This window comes from Schistocerca cancellata, chromosome 2 (genome assembly GCF_023864275.1).
Source record: "Schistocerca cancellata isolate TAMUIC-IGC-003103 chromosome 2, iqSchCanc2.1, whole genome shotgun sequence".
In the NCBI taxonomy this organism is placed as follows: domain Eukaryota; kingdom Metazoa; phylum Arthropoda; class Insecta; order Orthoptera; family Acrididae; genus Schistocerca; species Schistocerca cancellata.
Window position 1 is genome coordinate 1,095,635,063 of NC_064627.1, and position 24,333 is coordinate 1,095,659,395.

At 40.4% G+C, this 24,333-nt stretch overlaps 1 protein-coding gene across 1 annotated transcript in view; it reads right to left on the reverse strand.

The window, feature by feature from the left end:
• Positions 1-22,107: 22,107 nt before the first annotated feature.
• Positions 22,108-24,333, reverse strand: part of LOC126161246 (juvenile hormone acid O-methyltransferase-like) — a 116,438-nt gene continuing 114,212 nt past the window's right edge. The window contains exon 6 of the mRNA XM_049916986.1: positions 22,108-22,310. Coding sequence (XP_049772943.1) covers positions 22,108-22,310 — 203 coding nt within the window. The remainder of the gene's footprint in view (positions 22,311-24,333) is intronic.

Consider the following 24,333-nt stretch of genomic DNA (forward strand, 5'->3'; position numbering starts at 1 on the left):
GTTTGGAACAATGTTAAACAACATTTTGTGAAACTTCCTGGTAGATTAAAACTGTGTGTCGGTCTTAGGCTCGAACTCGGGACCTTTGCCCTACGCGGGCAAATGCTCTACTAACTGAACTATCGAAGCACATTTTGTCTTTATATACTAATACAGAAGTGAAGTTTATCCCTTAAAATAGCATTATGTGTAGTAGACAGCAGTTTTTCGATAGTGAACATGGTCTAATATCACGTAATACGATAAATAGCGATTGATAATTAAATTTAATTGTGAACAAGTTAATTAACAACTATGTGAGTGCTGAGTTCTTGTTTTAAACGGAAATTACTAGATTTTTACGTTATACCATATATCTGATGCGCTAACCTGTATAACTGATTTTTGCGGTTCGCTAATTATGAAAATTCGTGTAGTGTAAAGTGTGTCAAGTGACTGAATTCCATTTCTAAATCTATATCGAAATGTGGACGTTGCCATAGGGCAGTCATACAGGGGGTGGTATGTGTAGATTCTGGGGTTGAATTCCAGTGGGGCGATTGTGGTGGCAAATTGAATGGGGATATCTATAAGGCTTTCCCAAGGAACTCTACGCTCTGCAAAAAAGATAAGAGTCACAGAACAGGAGGCAAAGACTTGTGTCCTTCAGGCTGAATTACACTAAGCGAAATTTGACCCAGATAAGTTGAAGTGGGAAAGAGATCGTGGGAAGCGAGTAAAAGAAACAAGTAAATGGCAAAAGGGAAACAGTTCTTGAAGTTGTTCATTTGCATTTGAGCGCACAATATCTAAAAAGTTTGGCTTGTTATCTGAAGTAGGAGCAGAAGAGCCTCATCCAGCTGTAGGTCACAGTAGGGCGCAGCAGACTTTTAACAAAGAAACTACAGAGTAGAAAGTAGAGAGTCTTGCTGCTAGGTAGTAGCCATAGCAGAAATGTAGGCCAGATGGTACCAGACAAATTATGAACTGGATACCACGTCACAAGTATTGTGAAACCAAATGCTGGCCATAGGCAGGTGAGAGAGGGAATAGGGGATTCGTGCAAGGATTTTGGCAAAGAGGATCAAGTCGTCATAGTAGGTGGAACAGGGAATAGCCCAACTAAAGACAGAAATTACAGTATTAGAGATCACCTGGGTGAAATAGAAGTAGCAACTACACACAGAAGTGTGAGTTTTGCGGAGATTCTGCGGAGCCATGACCAGACCCAGGTTAGCACCACAGAGAGCCGTGTGAGCACTGAGTTGAACAGGCTGATGCTGGTTGAAATGAGACTGCATGCGAGTGAAGTGCCTGTTGCTATAATAAGGAGATGGAGATATAATAAACATGGTGTACACCTGAATAAGAGAGGGAAAGATAGGTTGACTGAGCTTCGTGCAGGTAATATACTGAGACCACCATCACATAAAGCAAGACCCCTGTCGTTACTGATGTCAGGGAAGAATCGTTCTTAGGTTATAATCAAAATTACAGCTGTCTGTCATGAAATAAGTTAAATTAACATAAGGGCCTCTCAAAATGCTTAAGAATGCAAAGAAATTTAAGGTTACCTTATTTTATCAGGATGTGAGAGGAGCAGTTCTTGTCTGTTTGAAACATCTGGAGAAGTCTCAAAAGGTAGACATCTCGTGCCTTTCCGAGCACCACATAACCATAAGTTAAGTATAAAATATTACACTCTAGAATTTTACTTGAAGAACTCAGATGGAAAGAGAAGTTGTTCCATTTGTAATAACAGAACACAAGTTCAGCACCTACAACAGTGTGCATATGAATTAACACTAAAAATGTTCAGTTTTAATTGCAACTCTGTATAGCTACCCACTGGGAAATTTTGAACTGTTAATGAGTAATTTAGGTTCCTTAATACGCTATCCTTCAGACAGCAGCAAGCAGTGAGTAGTCTATTCTGATAAGAAACCTTGTTTGTATGCTACAATTTGATCTCAGTTATTGATTTACTAACATGGGTGGATAAAGAGAGTAGGACCTAACTGATAATGTTTTCCTTGGTGAACCTCTAAACAAGAATAACAAATGTTCCCTCTGATCACGAAGCACAATTAGTTAGGATGCAAAAGATAGTACCTTACAGAATAGATACACCTCAGTGGATATCAAGTAGAATAATTAATGACACCAGAACATATTTTTTTAAGAATAGGTACAAGAGAGGACCAGGGAGGAAATGCATAATGAAACAAATGCAGCCATAAAATTTAATATATTCCATGATATATTCATACCATTATTTGAATACAGCATTCTGCCATTTACAAACCATGGAGCACTAGAGGGAATAAAGTACATTAAGAAAGGAAAAAGGAAATGTATCTGTTGGCATGAGCAAGTAGAGAGCCTGTAGTATCTGTACTCTACAAAAACTACTAAAAATTGCTAAGAAAGTTATTAAAACTGAAGGAACATGCACGTTAAGTCATAAATAAATAATTGCAACAATATACTTAAGTCTGTATGGAAAGTAGTGAAACGAGAGCAAAACAATCGGCCACAGAAGAGGATAACACCACTATTGAATCAAATGGAAGGGCTATAAATGATTCACAAGTCAGAAATATAGGACAAATAGTTCAAGAGAAAACTCACAGCACGTATACTGAAAGAAACTCCAAGAGCATGAATGTATCACCAGCTTCTCCACACGAAATTAAGAAAAACAGGTATTGTGTCAAAAAAAAAAGCTCATCTGGATTTGATGGTGTTTCCAACAGAGTACTAATGACTTGTTCCCATATAATAAGCGCCGGCCGCGGTGGTCTAGCGGTTCTAGGCGCTCAGTCCGGAGCCGCGCGACTGCTACGGTCGCAGGTTCGAATCCTGCCTCGGGCATGGATGTGTGTGATGTCCTTAGGTTAGTTAGGTTTAAGTAGTTCTAAGTTCTAGGGGACTGATGACCATAGATGTTAAGTCCCATAGTGCTCAGAGCCATTTGAACCATATAATAAGCACTGTGTTTTATGAAACATGCAATGCACCACTAATGCAAGGGATTTGTCCAAAGAGACTGAAATATCCTATTGTCAAATACCCCCTTAAGAAAGGTGATAAATGGCAATAACTACAGATCTGTTTCACTGCTGACATCCTTTTCCAAATTTTTTGAAAAGATGATGTATTCTGAAATAGTATATCACCTGATCAATAATACACTCCTGGAAATGGAAAAAAGAACACATTGACACCGGTGTGTCAGACCCACCATACTGGCTCCGGACACTGCGAGAGGGCTGTACAAGCAATGATCACACGCACGGCACAGCGGACACACCAGGAACCGCGGTGTTGGCCGTCGAATGGCGCTAGCTGCGCAGCATTTGTGCACCGCCGCCGTCAGTGTCAGCCAGTTTGCCGTGGCATACGGAGCTCCATCGCAGTCTTTAACACTGGTAGCATGCCGCGACAGCGTGGACGTGAACCGTATGTGCAGTTGACGGACTTTGAGCGAGGGCGTATAGTGGGCATGCGGGAGGCCGGGTGGACGTACCGCCGAATTGCTCAACACGTGGGGCGTGAGGTCTCCACAGTACATCGATGTTGTCGCCAGTGGTCGGCGGAAGGTGCACGTGCCCGTCGACCTGGGACCGGACCGCAGCGACGCACGGATGCACGCCAAGACCGTAGGATCCTACGCAGTGCCGTAGGGGACCGCACCGCCACTTCCCAGCAAATTAGGGACACTGTTGCTCCTGGGGTATCGGCGAGGACCATTCGCAACCGTCTCCATGAAGCTGGGCTACGGTCCCGCACACCGTTAGGCCGTCTTCCGCTCACGCCCCAACATCGTGCAGCCCGCCTCCAGTGGTGTCGCGACAGGCGTGAATGGAGGGACGAATGGAGACGTGTCGTCTTCAGCGATGAGAGTCGCTTCTGCCTTGGTGCCAATGATGGTCGTATGCGTGTTTGGCGCCGTGCAGGTGAGCGCCACAATCAGGACTGCATACGACCGAGGCACACAGGGCCAACACCCGGCATCATGGTGTGGGAAGCGATCTCCTACACTGGCCGTACACCACTGGTGATCGTCGAGGGGACACTGAATAGTGCACGTCCAGCACGAACGCTGGTGCAACTGAGGCGCCAGGTGGAAATGGCATGGCAAGCCGTTCCACAGGACTACATCCAGCATCTCTACGATCGTCTCCATGGGAGAATAGCAGCCTGCATTGCTGCGAAAGGTGGATATACACTGTACTAGTGCTGACATTGTGCATGCTCTGTTGCCTGTGTCTATGTGCCTGTGGTTCTGTCAGTGTGATCATGTGATGTATCTGACGCCAGGAATGTGTCAATAAAGTTTCCCCTTCCTGGGACAATGAATTCACGGTGTTCTTATTTCAATTTCCAGGAGTGTATTATCCTCGGCAAATCACAGTTTGGATTTCAGAAGAGTTGTTCCACTGAGAATGCCTTTTACATGCCCGCTCACCAAATTTTACAAGCTTTAAATGATAGTGCCAGTTGGTGTTTTCTGTGAGCTATCTAAGGCATTTAACTGTGTGATCACAGTACTCTCATAAATAAATTGAAGTTTTATAGAACTGACGATATAGCCAATCAGTGGATAATGTCATATCTAACCAAAAGAATGAAGAAAGTTGGACTTAGGAATTCAACCAATGTAATCGGAGGAAATTATTCTGTCTGGAGGGGAATCACTTATGAAGTTCCCCAATGTCGATTTTAGGTCCACTATTGTTCCTGGAACATGTAAAAGGTCTTCCACATAATATACAACAAGCATAATTAGTTCTTTTTGCAGATGAAATTAGCATTGTAAACAGTCCAGTCATACAAAAGAATCATTGACTAGTTTTCTGCGAATGTTCTCTCAGTTTTGAAAAGACGCAACATATTCAGTTGTGCAGATTTAGAGGTAATACAGCAACGATAAGTGTAACATATTGTGAGAAAGTAAGAACAAGGGTGGAAATATTAAAATATTTAGGTGTCCGTATGAATGAGGACTTAAACTGGGAAAAGCACATTTTGGATCTCCTGGAACAACTTAGTTCATCTAAATTTGCGCTTAGATGATTGCATAACTGCAGAGAGACGAGTCAGTAAGTTCACATGCTCTATTTTGTGTATTTTCGTTGAGTGATGTTGTAAGGAATAATGTTTTAGGGTAACTCATCTTTAAGAAAGAAAGTCTTCATTTCTCAAAAACATGCTATAATAATAATATGTGGTACTCACCCATGACCATGTTGTAGGCATCTATTCAAGGAGTTAGGCATTTTGACTACTACTTCACAGTATATTTATTACTTTATTGTAAATAATTCACTGCAGTTCAGAAGGATCAATAATGTTCATAATTACAATACCAGAAGAAAAACCGACGTTCATTATTCCATATTAATGTTATCTCCGCCACAAAAAGCGGTGTACAACGCTTCAACCAAAGTTTTTGATCACCTACCCAGTGACAAAAAATGTCTAACAAAGTGCAAAGTGAAATTTGCAAACACAAAGTTTCTTCTTGACGGCTCCTTTTATTCACTCGGAGAATTTCTCTTATTGTAAGATGTAAAAGATGGTGGGTAGGAATTATTAATTCACATCCGTATATTAAATAAACATTATAAATTCTGAGCATGTAACCAAGTTTATAAATTAATTTGTGAGGCGAAAATAATATGATTCGTTCCACATCATTAAGATTTATCGTGCAAATAATCCATTGAACATGCGACTAACTGACTCTGCTCAGAATTTACATGAACACATGACTGATACATTACACATGTAATACGTTCCTTTTAGTTATGTTTGAATCACATGACAGCTTTTAATAGAAACTATCCGACCACTACAGTTGCACAACTCCAGTTCTGGGGGGTATCTTAACAATCAGCACATGTGTACATCCTTCTTCTTTCCATTTTCCTCTTTCCATGAGTACTGTTAACTTCTGGGATCAAATGCATACACGCTGGGCAAAGTGAAACTGACCCGTAAAATATTGATGTGAGTTGGGTTACCTGTCTTAATGAGCATGAAATTTCTTACAGGCTAGTTTCATTTTGCCCGCCGTGTACCTTCCGTACAACGTTACGTGTCCATCAAGCGACATAACTGTGCTGAGCCTTTAGACAGGGAACTGCGGACCGCTCAGAGACATCTAATCCTGTGTGTCTGCTTTGTGGAACTGCTCGGTAGTTAAGTGAATGCGTGCATGCCAGTCTACAAAGTTCAGAATTCAATTCCATAGGCAGTTTTAGGACTTATCTTTTGTCACTTATGAGGTCTTATGTTTCTGTCAGTTGTTTGTGTATGTTACAAATTCTTAGTTTCGAGAATGTAGGTCCCCCTAACTGGCTGGGTAAGTCACAAGTTGGAGCGAGGCAACCGCAGACAACTTCCAGCAGACCCAAGCGCTGCGGCATACAAACCAACCTTCTGGCTGATGACGTTAGTTTATCTCACTATTGGAGTTCAGACGAAAGGTGAGACCATAAATCAAGGAGTTGTTTATATAACACCGAATTTTCTTCACGTCACTGCGTATAGTCTTAAATAAGGTACACGTAATGGAGCAGACGCTGTAATGCATTACTCGGCAGAAACTAAGTAAAACTATTATTCCTACTGTCAACCACAAAGGACAGGGAGAAGGAAGGTGTATTATCTTGTATCTCGTTAATTCATCAGCCAGAGCCTTAAGATGTTTGCCCACAAGTTTGACAATAAACAGCAGCATAACCATTATTAACTTTTTTTTCAAATAAACATTTTGTAAGTTAGTCACAGGAGAGAAGAAAAAGATAATGGCGTGAATGACCTTCTGCATTTATTTTCAGCTGTTGCGTTCGCCGCCTACTCTGCTTGGAATGCACAAGTCGGATTTGTGGCTGACCATCCCTTCACGTTCTTTATTCTTGATGAAGAGACAAGAACTGTACTCTTCGCTGGAAGGGTCTATGTCCCCACTATTTAAATTGTAGAATAACACTGTCGTTGTAACTGTGGACGTATGTCATACATTTTGTTACATTCGTGAGAAGAAATTTTAAAACAGTGTAAAGGCAACGAAACGAAACAAACAAAAGTGGACTAGCTGCTTGGGATCAGAATACACAATACACAAGAAATATTTACCAAGAAAACAAATACGCTAACGTACCTTCCACGAAGTGAAATGGTCTTCTTGAATGTCGAATAAGTCAAGAAATCTTAAAGATATTTTTGTTTAAATGGTAATAAGTAACTTGTCACAAAACACACAAAACAAGTAAATGAGGTGTATATGAAAATTATTAGGTTACATGTAACCATATATCATCATATAGGAAAATCATTTTTTAGCATTTATTTACAATGATGACCTAATGCCCTGAATTTGTAGAGAAGTCAGATTGTACCAATACTCGCGTTATTTGATGTCATTAGTAAGATATACTTATCATCTGGTTTTGCATAGAAATTCATCAGTGGAATACGTGACAAAACAGGACCTCCATGAATGTTAATCTAGCCAGAAATGACCGTGTTCATCTACTGAAAGTGGAGGAAGCCTGATCCATCATCCCTGATTTCTCACGTACGTAAGTTTTTAGGTAAACGAAACCAAGAATATTTGACTTTCTCCAGTACTGACTCTAAAGCATACTAGCATTCACGATTCACAACGATCGCTTTCTCTTCTCACTCCCAATTCTTTGTTCATGCTTTATCTGTGGACCTAACGATATGTTTCTACACCGCTCAACCCACCTTGTTTCACGTTACACTTTAAAAAAATCAAAGAACATCAAATTACAGCTTCATGCAAAATTATAACACCGTATTATTCTGTTTATGGAAAAATTTTAACCACCTTGTTAATAAACGTGAAAACATACAGAATTAAAACAAATGAAAATAGAAATTACATACATGACCACTGCGTGACGTAAACACAAGAAATAAACTTACAGCATTCGTCCTAAAATAACTCTTTCTATGTATCAGGCAAATAAAGCATAAAAAGGGGAAAAGAAAGTACAGAAAAAAGGAAAAACAAAATCTACATCGTTCTGTAGTTTTATCTTCACAAATATAAGGCGTTAGCCGCCAACAAACCTCTTAGTCTCCTCTTAAACTGAACTTTATTCGTGGTTAAACTGTTTATGGTTGCTGCCACGCCATTGATTAAGTGTGTTCCTGACTAATGGCTACTTCTCTGTTCGAAAATAAGGGACTTTCAATCTTTATAAAGATTATTCTTATTTCCAGTATTGGCGGCATGAACTGAGCAGCTCTTTCATATTTAGTGACGAATTTCATTGAGGAATAAATGAATTGGGGAAGCAATATTTAGTATCCCTAGGTCTTTAAACGGCATCTGCAGGACGTTCTTGAGATCACACCACAAATAAGTCTTATTATTCGCTTTTTACACCAAAAAAAGGTATCATGTGACATTGTGGAATAAAAAAGTAAGTACAGTATGCTAGCTTTCTGAAACCACATGCAAGTGTTAACTTGCATGTAGAGTATTTTTCAAAGTTTAATGACGAAGTATTGACATGGAATCATTTATTAATGTCCATCAAAATTTCATTAACCGACCTTTCTAAGACTTTACTTGATTTGCTGTTTATTGCAATGTTTGTGTCATTTGCAAACAAAACAAACTTGGTATCTGGTAATGTTATTGCTGAGAGGTCACTGGTACATACATGAAATGGTGAGGACCCTAAGGGCTACCACATGTGATTAGTCAGCAGTTGGATGATGCCGGATAGCTTAAGGGGGATAGGACGTCAAACGGGCCGACTTGGAGCAGGAGAGGTACCACAGGACATTTCAGTTTCCACTGTCTGTACTTTTACAAATAAATTCATAAAACTTTGTCAGCATGACCAGGAAGTATTCAGGATTCACACTTATAACTGTGGAAGTTCAAAAACATAACAAAATGAGTTTTTTTACATGTGAAATTTCATTTAAAAAATGGTTCAAATGGCTCTGAGCACTATGGGACTTAACATCTGAGGTCAGCAGTCCCCTAGAATTTAGAACTACTTAAACCTAACTAACCTAAGGACATCACACACACCCATGCCCGAGGCAAGATTCGAACCTGCGACCGTAGCAGTCGCGCGGTTCCGGACTGCAGCGCTAGAACCGCGTGACCACCGCGGTCGGCAAAATTTCATCATTTTTTCACTTGCTATTAGCTGCATTTTTGCTGTAGGTACGTATGAAAGATTCTTCGATGAATTTCGCACAGCATAAAACCATGCATACAGGTGTATGAAAGTAGAATTTATTTATTTTATGAGAAAATGAACGAGCTGATACATTTTAAATTTCATATTTAGAAAAAAAACTCAAATTTTTTTAGTTAATTATCTCAATTTTAACACAGTTTTTACTAGATTTGGAAAATTCTAGAGTTTCATAGACCTGTAACTATGGTTTGTATGCCGTGCAAAATTCGTCGAAGAATCTTTCTTACTTATGAAGAAAAGTGTATCTATAGCAACAACTGCCGCCAATAGTAAGTGAAAAAAATGATGAAATTTCACACGCAAAATTTTTTATTTTGTTATGTTTTTGAGCTTCCACTGCTATGAGTGTGAATTCTGAATCCTTCCTGGTCATCCTGACAAAGTCTTATGAATTTATCTGTACAAGTATAGAAAATGGAAACTAAAATGTCCTATGGTGCCTTTCAAGCTTCAAGTCGGCCCGTTTGACGACCTACCCCCCTTAACATATGTCTGTTTCCTAATGACAGCCTTTGTTTCCTGTCAGAGATGTAGGATTTGAGCAATTTCTAGTATTTTCTATTACCTCGTAATATTATAATTTACTTAAAAGGATATTGTGATTTACACAGTTAAATGCCTTTGACAGATCAAAAAATATACCAATCGCCCGTAATTTACTGTCTAATGAATCAAACACATTCTTGCTGCGTGTATAGATGGGTATCTGACATCAGAATCCTTAAGAAATCCGGACAATGACTTTGACAGTATATTACTTGTTATCAGATGATTCAGAAGTAGGTTGTTTGTCATCTTTTATAAAATTTTCGAGAACATTGGCAAAAGTCAAATTAGAGGGAATTTTGATTGTAATTCTTATCTCCTTTTTTAATCAAAGACTTAACTCCAGCGTATTTTAATCACTCAACAAATGCCTCCCTCATAAATGACTTTTTACATATATCTTACTAAGATCAGAGGCACACCCTCTAATTAATTTTAATTACATTTCATCATAACAACTAGATTTTTCTATTTTAATGATTTGAAGTTGGACATTACTTCTACAGGTATGGTGAGGGCCACATCCACAGTATTAAACTTGTTTGTACTGATTGGTCTGAGATATTCCATGGCAATATCTACTGAACCTTTTCAGTAACAGTTATGAAATGCTTGTTAAAAGTTTTGCGACAATGCACACATCTGCTATCAATGTGTCATTTATTCTTAACGATATCTGTTCCTCTACATGTATGGTTATATTTTTTTATCTGATATAATTATCTTCTTCTCATAATGCATTTGCTTTGATGTCTGTATTACTGTCTTTAATATATTATAGCATGTCTTGTAACGAGCTGCAACACTAAAATCAGAACTGTTACTGATTTTGTTTTACAAGATATCTTTATTCTCCGGGTTCTTTGTTGACTTTGGTCTAAACTGAGTTAGTTTTGGAGAAAAACAGTATTGAAATAAGATAAGTGCTTTATTAATAAAAGTCTTATATTTCTTGTTCATGCCATGACCACTGTGTACATCACTCCAGTTCGTGTCTTTGAGGATTATCCTAAAATAACGAATTTTTAGCTTATTGACTATCCTCTTGAAATCAGATTTAGTAGATTTTATATCCTGATCAGTGTTAACATTTAACAAAAGGAAATATCATAGTCTGAGAGGCCGTTGACTATTAGTTTTTTAATGCAGTTTTGTTCATAAAGTGAGGAACCTATTCAGAATTGATTTATAAACTGCACGACCTGTTTCAGAGCATTTCAGCTCCCTCCTCAGATGCTAACATATAACTGAAAATAGTCATACATGCATCGCTGTCGGGTTATTCAATATGGAAAGCCGGGCTCACACACTCTCATGTGTAAGGAAGCTAAGAGCAGCCAGGAGAACATGTCGTCGAGAGTAGCGAGAACAGCTTTGCTCATTAGACCTTTTTATAAAAATAATATTAGCAGTGGCTGTTAGTAAGCAATTAGCTACCCTAACGGGGATTAAATTGAATGATAGTGTTACTGAATCTAATAAATTCTTACTGGAAGAATTTTTAAGAAAATGTTCTTTAAAATCACCAGCAACCGCAATTTTTTTTATCTTAAATAGATCAGTAGAGCCTCAAAGTGATTTATGAACACATTAAAATTACCTGCAGGTACTCGGCATACATTCACTAATATGAATGATTTATTACGAGATTCTAATTCCGATATGCTATTCTAGGAAAAATTTATGAATTCCTTTGTTCTAAAATCTATGACAGTTTCTGATGAATGTGACAGCTTCTTTCCCCACCCATATTCTACAGAAGTGAGATGCTAAGCTAAGTCCTGTAAGTCTTAACCAGTAGTCACATTACGTTCAGAGAGGCATATTGTGTCAACAGCGATGTACTGTCTCATTATAGTGTGTCTGCCGCATGTATGGTCTCAGGAGGCAACCAATTATTGTTGTGATAACGACCGACGAAGGAGTAAAGATGTACGTAGCTTTTAGATAACACGGATGCAAAAATGAGTTGTTTAAGATACGTAAGCAACGGTCGGACGTCATTTTTTTTATGTAAACAATTTATTCCCCTACAGCAACGACATAAGCTGTAACACCTGATTTATCGACGGACATCACAGCTTCGATAAATTTAAAGGAAGAGATCGCCTCAACGGGGCTGTTAGTCTACGCGAATACTCTATCAGTGAATGTGGACACATCATCCTCGGAAGTAGTATAAGGCATAAGTCACAGGCCTCGCGCAGTCATGGTCGTCAGCAGACATGAGGACGCAATATGAATCCAGAAACCATGGGTACAGAACTGCTAGCATTCTAGTCGTGTATTTTGGAAGTATGAGTAGCCAGTGTTAGAAGCGAAATAGAACGGAGCATTAAGTTTTACTCCACTTTCTCAAATACTTGTGCAGTATGTTCTACAACGAGACATCCAGCTAGAATCCCATCAACCAGTTACTCTCCAGTCTCTACTGAGGTTACAAGTACCAACGACTTTATGTAACCCTAGAAAGAAGAAATTTATAACAGTGAGAGCCAACTACGTACTGGCCGTCGGACACGACTTCCATTTCCTACACGCGACACAGCTTTCTCTTGGTAAGATGCTCACAACGTTGTTGTATTGTTTTTGCAGGTAATGCCAGCGATGCCGATGCTGCAGAAACTTATTTGCTTTGAAAGAAAAGCAGTTTGCAGACATGTTCCCCATGCTAGTGTTTGGCCATATGAAAACCGGGAATTGACAAGTACTCGATTCCAATGTATCCTCCGGAGCTGATATTGGGCATTAAAATACAAAGTCGGAGAATATTAGCGCCCGTTTGATGTTGCGGATCGACTGCCGTCGGCAGCGCAGAACCTCTTGTGGCTCTTCTCCTCGAAGATCTCGGTTCTCGGGTGTGTATTCGTTTCCGATTGTTTCCGTCCGGCTCTTGATAGACGATTTCAAGCAAAGGCTTTCTTCCGTTCACTTCTTCTTCTTCTCCCTTCGTGTATTAGATGATTTTTCCAGTTCCGGTCAATAAACTCTAGTCATTTCTTACGTTGCCTTCCCCCATGTCTTGTCCCTCTATGTTTGTAGTCAAAATTTGTTTCGTAATTCTGTTTTCATGCGTTCTATCTACATGTTCACTCAATGTCTTCCTGTTTGAATATAATTGTTCTGCGCCTTGAATCAACTTGTAGTTCATTCCCAATATCATCATGCCTGAAGCGATCTTCTCTGGTGCATCTTTTAACACTACGAAGAAAAATCATTTCCACCGTCTGGATGCTGCTCATATCCATTTGAGACGGAACCCAACTTTGTAGAATTTTGTTTGCGTCTTTTTCGTGGCCTTTTTTTAGCATACTTCTAACTGTTCCACAGACTGCGTTAAATTTTAGGAGTTTTTTTATCAATTTCACTGTCGAAATTTCATCCCGTGTCCCAGCCGAGATACTGAAAGTTGATTACCTGTTCGGTACTACATTATTTGCTACAGTTGGTTGTTCCTTAACGATTTGTGATAACTTCGTGAGATTGACATGCATTTTACAGACTACCAGTTATAGTATAAATATGCGAAGTGGACGCAGTTTTCTGAAGCTTCCTGCGAAATGTTGTCGAAAGACTGACTGGTGCGGGAGGTTAAATCTTGTGTGAACCGGCTGTGTCCAGAAGGCTCCGTCTCCGAATATCTCGTCACACCCATTACGGGTAATGGCTTAAGCTCTTAGCCGCTAATGTAGAAGCTGAAGTAGCCACCACGAACTGAAACAGGAAAGCTGCCAGCAGACCAGGAAGCGTGGAGGTGCAAAACCCGGTGAGAGATCGAGGTGGATGTTTAAGGGCGAAATACGCCTTGAAGAGGTCCTACTTTCTTTTCTTCGTTATTATTGACTAATTGCACACGTTTCGTACAGGATATGGTGTAATTACTGTTTATCGATTGAAAAGCCAGACAGAACATCACGCAACATGAAATTAAACAACTATCACAGTGCGCCACGTTGAGATCGAACCTTCCACATCCGGTTTTCTAAACCCACACTCCTCAAACTTTGCTGACCGAATAAGGTGTTCTAATGTGATGAATGAAGGTATCGTAATTCGGATATAACTTGACTGCCGGGGTTGCTTTGACCATTCATACACCAGACGTTTTATAGTCCTCTGTTGCGTCTCATTTGGTTCATATGGATCAAATGGCTCTGAGAACTATCAGACTTAACATCTGATGTCATCAGTCCCCTAGAAATTAGAACCACTTAAACCTAACTAACCTAAGGACATCACACACATTTATGCCCGAGGCAGGATTCGAACCTGCGACCGTAACGGTCGCGCGGTTCCAGACTGAAGTGCCTAGAACCGCTCGGCCACACCTGCCGGCCTCATTTGGGTGTTTAGCATGTACAGTTTAGTGCTAAAGTTCCATTAATATACCCTAAATGTCACCATTAGTGCTCATTTTCTTGCGCAACTGTTGGAGAACCTGTTGCGACTTATAATTGTACATGAAATAGTGTGTTATGATCAGGTTGTGAAAAATCCACGAAGCCTCCGAGACACTCTGGGTTTTCAACTACATCACGTACGTTACTCAATTAATTTTCACAACAGACCACTGATTATTTTGTTCACATATATTTATCTGCCATTATATTACGATTTTTGAGGTCATGTGCACGATTTCTCCACTTCGAGGTTACTTTGACCACTGGCGATTGTTAGCCCAGAATTACAGATATACAATATCTTAAACACTAGTGATGCCAATGCCAACGTGGAACTAGGGAATGCATACACTTAAGAGCCAAAGAAACTGGTACACCTGCCTAATATCGTGTAGGGCCCCCACGAACACGCAGAAGTGGCGCTACACGACGAGGCATGGACTAGACTAATGTCTGAAGTAGTGCTGGAGGGAACTGACACCATGAATGCTGCAGGGCTGTCCATAAATCCGTAAGAGTACGAGAGGTTGGAGATCTCTTCGGATCAGCACGTTGCAAGACACTCCAGATATGCTCAATAATGTTCATGTCTGGGGAGTTTGGCGTCCAGCGGAAGCGTTTAAACTCAGAAGAGTGTTCCTGAAGGCGAAAGTGTTTAAACTTAGAAGAATGTTCCTGGAGCCCAAAGTGTTTAAACTCAGAAGAGTGTTCCTGGAGCCAATCTGTAGCAATTCTGGAAATTTGGGGTGCCGCATTGTCCTGCTGGAAGTGCCTTAGTCCGTCGGAATGCCGACATGAATGGATGCAGCTGATCAGACAGGATGCTTACGTACGTGTCACCAGCCAGAGACGTATCTAGACGTATCAGGGGTCCCATATCACTCCAACTGCACACGCTCCACACCATTACAGAGCCGACACCAGCTTGAACAGTCCCCTGCTGACATGCAGGGTCCATGGATTCATGAGGTTGTCTCCGTACCCGTACACGTCCATTCGCTCGATACAATTTGAAACGAGACTCGTCCGACCAGGCAACATGTTTCTCCAGTCATCAACAGTCCAATGTCGGTGTTGACGGGGCCAGGCAAGGCGTAAAGCTTTGTGTCGTGCAGTCATCAAGGGTACACGAGTGGGCCTTCGGCTCCGAAAGCCCATATCGATGATGTTTCGTTGAATGGTTGAGACACTGACACTTCTTGATGGCCCAGCACTGAAATCTGCAGCTATTTGCGGAAAGGTTGCACTTCTGTCACATTGAACGATTCTCTTCAGTCGTAGTTGGTTCCGTTCTTGCAGGATCTTGTCGGAGAGTTGATGTTTTACCAGATTCCTTGTATTCACGGTAGACTCGTTAAATGGTCGTACGGGAAAATCCCTACTTCATGGCTACCTCGGAGATGCTGTGTCCCACCGCTCGTGCGCCGACTACAACACCACTTTGAAAGTCACTTAAATCTTGATAACCTGCATTGTAGCAGCAGAAACCGACCTAACAACTGAAGCAGACACTTGTCTTATATAGGCATTGCCGACCGCAGCGCTGTATTCTGCCTGTTAACATGTCTCTGTATTTGAATACGTATGCCTATACCAGTTTCTTTGGCGCTTCAGTGTATATTAACCGCCGACATAAAGACGGAGGGTCATTTGAAACTGTTATGTGGCTGCAACTAAGAAAAACAAATATGAGTCATATATCGCTCAAATTGCAAGCTGTTCGGATTCAGGGAGTGATTCAGATACAACACGTAATGTCAAACGACTCCAGAAATAAGGAATGATGTTTGTTTGCCCAAAAGTGCTAGATATTGTTTCAATAAACGAAGAACCGATAACCTAAACACTAACTGCAATGCATATTTTGAAAGGAGGACTTAAGTCTAATATGGATGAAGCTGCAGATTTTATGATCAGCTAAATCTGGAGGTATGTGTGTGTTTCTCCATCTAAGTAATTTTCATTATATTTGTAATTCTGATGATGGCTCGCACGTTTCATTTATGTACCGTACTAGGTTTTCTTTTATGAGGCTTAATAAAGCACTTAAGAACTCTTTAGATCAATGTATTTGTTTCTGGTTGATCAAAGTTTCATTGTGTTTTTGAAACACTCGCCACAAATGGATTGGTAATTGTCAGCTGTGATGCAAGCACAGGCCGGTCAATGTGTCCCCAAATCCATCCTAATTTTAACCACCTACATTTTTTCCATTACCTCCTCTGCATTTTAGAAAATGCAATGTATTAATTAGTATGTAATCCTTCATACAAGCCCCTATTTTCACTCACATAAATATTGCGGATCTTAAATACCGTCATGGTAATCACATTTGATCCGAAAATCTGTCAAAGTGCGCCCTGTTCACGGCACTTACCTTCTTTGTCATTACAGTATTGCGAAGTCCCCGTCCTTTCTTATCTTCTTCCTATAAAAAAAATGTACAGGACGAACTTAATAACAAACCTGTTCGCGTCTGTGTATTGCAAGAAGCTGCACTTTGATGTCGTAGTGTATCAGTTGCCCTTTGCAAGCTAACATCTCAAAGATGTTCGGGCTCACATGCGGCTCCTCTTCGTCGAAATGTCTTCACTCAGACTCGTCTAGGGGTTGAACCGCACGTGTCGCATAACACGCCCTAAATTAGACACTTGTGACCCTTTGGTTAAATTGTCTGGCTGATGGCAAGTTTGCGAAGTACAAAGTTAACATAACATATAATAACAGTAATAACTAAATTAACGACCCATAAATGACGTAGGCCACACACTTGCGATTTGGTTAGAATAAAGTTCATTCAGAAAGCAAATTAATAGCGAAAGTGGTCGTATTTAGAATTAATGTTACACTTGAGTGCATAGGCATTTGAAAGAGTTCGATCGTTCACAATTTCATCGCGAAAGTTATCTGTTGTTGTTGTGGTCTTCAGTCCTGAGACTGGTTTGATGCAGCTCTCCATGCTACTCTATCCTGTGCAAGCTTCTTCATCTCCCAGTATCTACTGCAACCTACATCCTTCTGAATCTGCTTAGTGTATTCATCTCTTGGTCTCCCTCTACGATTTTTACCCTCCACACTGCCCTCCAATGCTAAATTTGTGATCCCTTGATGCCTCAGAACATGTCCTACCAACCGATCCCTTCTTCTAGTTAAGTTGTGCCACAAACTTCTCTTCTCCCCAATCCTATTCAATACCTCCTCATTAGTTACGTGATCTACCCACCTTATCTTCAGCATTCTTCTGTAGCACCACATTTCGAAAGCTTCTATTCTCTTCTTGTCCAAACTAGTTATCGTCCATGTTTCACTTCCATACATGGCTACACTCCATACAAATACTTTCAGAAACGACTTCCTGACACTTAAATCTATACTCGATGTTAACAAATTCCTCTTCTTGAGAAACGCTTTCCTTGCCATTGCCAGTCTATATTTTATATCCTCTCTACTTCGACCATCATCGGTTATTTTACTCCCTAAATAGCAAAACTCCTTTACTACTTTAAGTGTCTCATTTCCTAATCTAATTCCCTCAGCATCACCCGACTTAATTTGACTACATTCCATTATCCTCGTTTTGCTTTTGTTGATGTTCATCTTGTATCCTCCTTTCAAGACACTGTCCATTCCATTCAACTGCTCTTCCAAGTCCTTTGCTGTCTCTGACAGAATTACAATGTCATCGGCGAACCTCAAAGTTTTTACTTCTTCTCCATGAATTTTAATACCTACTCCGAATTTTTCTTTTGTTTCCTTTACTGCTTGCTCAATATACAGATTGAATAACATCGGGGAGAGGCTACAACCCTGTCTTACTCCTTTCCCAACCATTGCTTCCCTTTCATGCCCCTCGACTCTTATAACTGCCATCTGGTTTCTGTACAAACTGTAAATAGCCTTTCGCTCCCTGTATTTTACCCCTGCCACCTTCAGAATTTGAAAGAGAGTATTCCAGTTAACATTGTCAAAAGCTTTCTCTAAGTCTACAAATGCTAGAAACGTAGGTTTGCCTTTTCTTAATCTTTCTTCTAAGATAAGTCGTAAGGTCAGTATTGCCTCACGTGTTCCAACATTTCTACGGAATCCAAACTGATCTTCCCCGAGGTCGGCTTCTACCAGGTTTTCCATTCGTCTGTAAAGAATTCGCGTTAGTATTTTGCAGCTGTGACTTATTAAACTGATAGTTCGGTAATTTTCACATCTGTCAACACCTGCTTTCTTTGGGATTGGAATTATTATATTCTTCTTGAAGTCTGAGGGTATTTCGCCTGTCTCATACATCGTGCTCACCTGATGGTAGAGTTTTGTCATGACTGGCTCTCCCAAGGCCATCAGTAGTTCAAATGGAATGTTGTCTACTCCCGGGGCCTTGTTTCGACTCAGGTCTTTCAGTGCTCTGTCAAACTCTTCACGCAGTATCTTATCTCCCATTTCATCTTCATCTACATCCTCTTCCCTTTCCATAATATTGTCGTCAAGTACATCGCCCTTGTATAAACCCTCTATATACTCCTTCCACCTTTCTGCCTTCCCTTCTTTGCTTAGAACTGGGTTGCCATCTGAGCTCTTGATATTCATACAAGTGGTTCTCTTCTCTCCAAAGGTATCTTTAATTTTCCTGTAGGCAGTATCTATCTTACCCCTAGTGAGACAAGCCTCTACATCCTTACATTTGTCTTCTAGCCATCCCTGCTTAGCCATTTTGCACTTCCTGTCGATATCATTTTTGAGACGTTTGTATTCCTTTTTGCCTGCTTCATTTACTGCATTTTTATATTTTCTCCTTTCATCAATTAAATTCAATATCTCTTCTGTAACCCAAGGATTTCTATTAGCCCTCGTCTTTTTACCTATTTGATCCTCTGCTGCCTTCACTACTTCATCCCTCAGAGCTACCCATTCTTCTTCTACTGTATTTCTTTCCCCCATTCCTGTCAATTGTTCCCTTATGCTCTCCCTGAAACTCTCTACAACCTCTGGTTCTTTCAGTTTATCCAGGTCCCATCTCCTTAAATTCCCACCTTTTTGCAGTTTCTTTAGTTTCAATCTGCAGTTCATAACCAATAGATTGTGGTCAGAATCCACATCTGCCCCAGGAAATGTCTTACAATTTAAAACCTGGTTCCTAAATCTCTGTCTTACCATTATATAATCTATCTGATACCTTTTAGTATCTCCAGGATTCTTCCAGGTATACAACCTTCTTTTATGATTCTTGAACCAAGTGTTGGCTATGATTAAGTTATGCTCTGTGCAAAATTCTACAAGGCGGCTTCCTCTTTCATTCCTTCCCCCCAATCCATATTCACCTACTATGTTTCCTTCTCTCCCTTTTCCTACTGACGAATTCCAGTCACCCATGACTATTAAATTTTCGTCTCCCTTCACTACCTGAATAATTTCTTTTATCTCGTCATACATTTCATCTATTTCTTCATCATCTGCAGAGGTAGTTGGCATATAAACTTGTACTACTGTGGTAGGCATGGGCTTTGTGTCTATCTTGGCCACAATAATGCGTTCACTATGCTGTTTGTAGTAGCTAACCCGCACTCCTATTTTTTTATTCATTATTAAACCTACTCCTGCATTACCCCTATTTGATTTTGTATTTATAACCCTGTAATCACCAGACCAAAAGTCTTGTTCCTCCTGCCACCGAACTTCACTAATTCCCACTATATCTAACTTTAACCTATCCATTTCCCTTTTTAAATTTTCTAACCTACCTGCCCGATTAAGGGATCTGACATTCCACGCTCCGATCCGTAGAACGCCAGTTTTCTTTCTCCTGATAACGGCGTCCTCCTGAGTAGTCCCCGCCCGGAGATCCGAATGGGGGACTATTTTACCTCCGGAATATTTTACCCAAGAGGACGCCATCATCATTTAATCATACAGTAGAGCTGCATGTCCTCGGGAAAGATTACGGCCGTAGTTTCCCCTTGCTTTCAGCCGTTCGCAGTACCAGCACAGCAAGGCCGTTTTGGTTAATGTTACAAGGCCAGATCAGTCAATCATCCAGACTGTTGCCCCTGCAACTATTGAAAAGGCTGCTGCCCCTCTTCAGGAACCACATGTTTGTCTGGCCTCTCAACAGATACCCCTCCGTTGTGGTTGCACCTACGGTACGGCCATCTGTATCGCTGAGGCACGCAAGCCTCCCCACCAACGGCAAGGTCCATGGTTCATGGGGGGCGAAAGTTATCTAAGCGAAAAGTTAAGAGCTCACACCAGGCGCACGGCTGCTCACTGCTCAGAGACCAAGTCCCGTGATACCACACAACGCGAAATTTTGTAAGTCGTTTCACTTCCTACTGCCTAAAGACTGAGTGTCCGCTTTCGCGTCTCAATCCGACCCGTACCCTTTGGTGTCTCCAGCCGAACTGTCCCTCCGCCCGTCCCCGGCCGCGTTTCCCGGGCGCCTAACATCTTCACTCAACTGGCTAGGGCAGTTCCCTTTTCTGAAGCCGTCCATCTGATTGGCTACAGCTTCTTCTACATTATTTTACATTTTAACACATTTAAATAATCAAAGCTTGACCACTTTCACGTTCTAAATAAAGTAACAATAATATCCGTTACATAATAAACGTTAAATTCGTTTACGTAAAACCACACGATTTCCTTCTTAGCTTTGAATGCCACGGCCAGTAGCCTTGCACCCATGTGCTTTCTGATAAATAAATAAAGGACAAAAGTAACTAACTTTACAACAAATATTCTATTACCTAATGATTCAATAATGTGTCATCCTGCCATCGTTCAGTGTGGAGGAAATGATGATCTGATGCTTAACTGAAAATACTGATAATTTAAATTTAAATTTACTATATCTTTTAAAAAATGAGGTTGCAGAGTTGCTATTTACAACATACGTCATTTTAATGATGCGCTTCTATACGAAATGTCGATCGTTAAGATCGACTAAAGCGTTCAGAATTTAGCGTTCGGGTCTTTGTTACAAAACTTCTTAATTTCACTTTAACAGTGAATCATAAACTATTACAGATATGACCAATGTTTAAATTTTATTGGGATCACTATTAAAATTTATGGAGGATGGCAGATTAACATTACTGTGGCTTCATTCCCTGCATTACTACAGAATCAAATAGTTCTCATAAATGTTTCCCTTTATGGCCGACATTAGGTCCGCCATATTTAAAACTGCTACGTCTCCTTGGTCACAAACGGCTTCTACTTGGTTTCCGTATGACGTAGGTTCTCATCTGTCTCACTCGCACACTACAGAGCATAGGCCTCAATAGACAAAAGACATCTGTGAGTTTTCCCATCTCGTGGTGAATCTGCGCCCTTTGTGGCACCTGGTCTTGGACAACAGGATTCGTTTCACAATTCTTGAAGGCTGACTTTTTCGGCGATATACCTAAATGAGAGCGAAATACTCGTTAACTCTCACCTTCATGCTATATAAGGAGGTAAGTAAAGGCGTGCCTGGTTGATCATATTAAATGGGCATCGCAAACACGGATAGAAATGAGAATTGACTCACGTAGACGATTACGTGCAAATAAGTCATCGGCCGTGATTAATGAATTAATGACAGTGTTTACATGAGATTCTGGGACAGATGGCGTAATGAGTTTGCCAAAAAGGCGTGACGTTTCGGTTAATCCCACTACCGTCACATTTACTTTCGCCAGAAGATTATGAGGCTGATACTCACCAAGATGTCGCGCTTCTTATACGAGTTAACTGGGGTAGAAAGCAAAGAACTTAACATTTGGCTAATTGATTGGGAAAGACAACGACATACTACCACTGGCAACATTTTATTAAATACTGACGGCCTGTCGTAAGAAACGTGTTCAAATAATTTTCAGAACGTGCGTGTAGTTAGTACTCCCGTTAGACAAGATAAGAACTGTTGCTAGTGCTCAGCAGTAAGCATTGAATCAGATGCAAAGTTTGGCGGCTTTTCTTGCCAAAGCCGTCATCGACATGTAGTTGTAGTTGTACTTGGTCTCCCTCGTCATGGGATCCACGTCCTTTGTCATCCCATTCATCCGGCAGAAGCGCTGGAAGACCTCTCCCAGGAACTCAGCTCTATGGTCCTCAGGTACTCGGTTCACGAACGGATTCACCGACTTCAGCACAACTGCAGACAGAAATTATTTCACTGTATTCACCAGCGTCCAGTCAGCGCACAGTAACACGCTCTGCAGTGTAAGTAATTCAACAAGTTAGAAACAATAACTTCTAATAAAAGAAAAAAATTAAAATGGAGGTACACGTTTCTTATGACTACCTCAACATTATGGGTACGCTGTAACGCGGAAAATAAAATTGAGAGAAACCATAAGGTAAGCGGCAAACCATTAGGGAACCCCACATTGTTAAATATATGTAGGGCTAATAATAAGAAGCGATATGAAGTACCAACACATGAAGTCAATGGCAGGGAATGCAAATGTAAGACTCAGAGTTGTTGGTAAGATGCTGGAAAGGTGTGACGCATCTATTATTGCCAAATATGCGGGGCTCTAGAAAACTGCGCCAGTGTTTCGAATGCTCATCAAGTATGCTTGGAAGCAGACACTGAACGACATCAGTGATGCGTTGCTGAAATCGTAAGAGGTCACTACATTAATTCTTAGTTATTTATATTGATCAGAATGTGAATTAGAAGTCACATTTTGCAGATCTTTTAAAATATAAGCTCTGCAGCTTTCGAACTACGGATAATAACGGACTTCAAAGACAAAGATGTCAAGAAGTTGATCTGCTCCTCATATTTTCAATCGCTAGTTTCGTAAGCCACCAAATTCTGGGGCGGCTCTTCATTAAAGAAGAAAGTGTTTTTTTTTTAATATAACAGTGTAATAACAATATCGTGCGGTGCTGACTCTAAAATCTCTCGTGGAATATCTTTAACCAGTTGTCTCCATCATACGCCTACACTACGTCGACAGAATTCTGATGTCTGCATCCTACACCAACACTACATCGACAAAAATGGGACATGACTGTTCGGAGTTATTTGCCGTAGTTTATGAGTGATCACGTGTCTTTCGACTTCGAACTGTAGCATTAAAGCTGTGATAAGTTACACCAGAATCTATCAACCCTGTGGAAGTAGCTGGGTGTTTACTACAGAAGTGTTGCAACTTTCAGTCAGAGCTGAGAAACAACAGATCTGGCACGCGGTCTCATAGAAAACGAAGTGCGGAAATGTTTTCAGCAGTGAAAGGAACGAGTTCTGACGTGTGTTGACTGAAATGCGTCCTCCACTGAATGTCGTCACCACTAACTGAACACGTTTGCTAAGTACAGAGCTGTCTGATTATTGAGTACAACATCCTGCAAATCAGGCTGCAGCTGTGATATGTAATGTGAATGAGCATTTATCATCTTCCTGTTGGTGAAAGCTTTGCTTGAATAGTTTGTACACGTATGTAACAAACATCGAAATTATTGTACTGTTTATCCTCGACATGCGCAATTCTGGTCTAATATGATCAGATTCCTACAAGTGTTTACGCTTTGAGTAATGAGGGTGACAGAATGCGAGGTTGCCTTGAACAAGAAGAAACAAGATAGGGAAAACAGCTATGCAATACATTTGTGTGTGTGTGTGTGCCTTAAGGCCATCGGGCCAACAGAAACTTACGTACTCGTACCTTGTATGGCTAATATTTTCGACGTTCCTTTGACCAAATGAGTTAACTTACATAATTAAAGACAGTTTCTTGAAATCGTCGGATGAGTGTAATGGACACAGCGGTGCAAGTATGAATTTCATTGTCCAGTGGCAAACAAGCAACCAGCTCTTAACCTGTTGTGGAAGTTATCGCCGAATTACAGTGTCAGATGAAAATAATTCTTATGGTGGCTATTGTTTTCATATTATTGTAGTTATTGTACATTATATTTTATAATGTTATACGTTCAGTACAAGTATCATATAATTTTCAGGTAAACATGTGTATACTAAATTGCTGTCATGTCATTTCTCTATCAGACTACGAAACCAAAGATTATATTTGCAACTCCATAATTATGTACATACACCGAGCAGCTGTCCTGCTGTTTGTTTCACAGAGTACAAAACCGATGTTGGATTAATTTTACTGTTACGGAAGTTCCCTTTTGTTTCATCGTTATTGCTATTTTGTGCATAT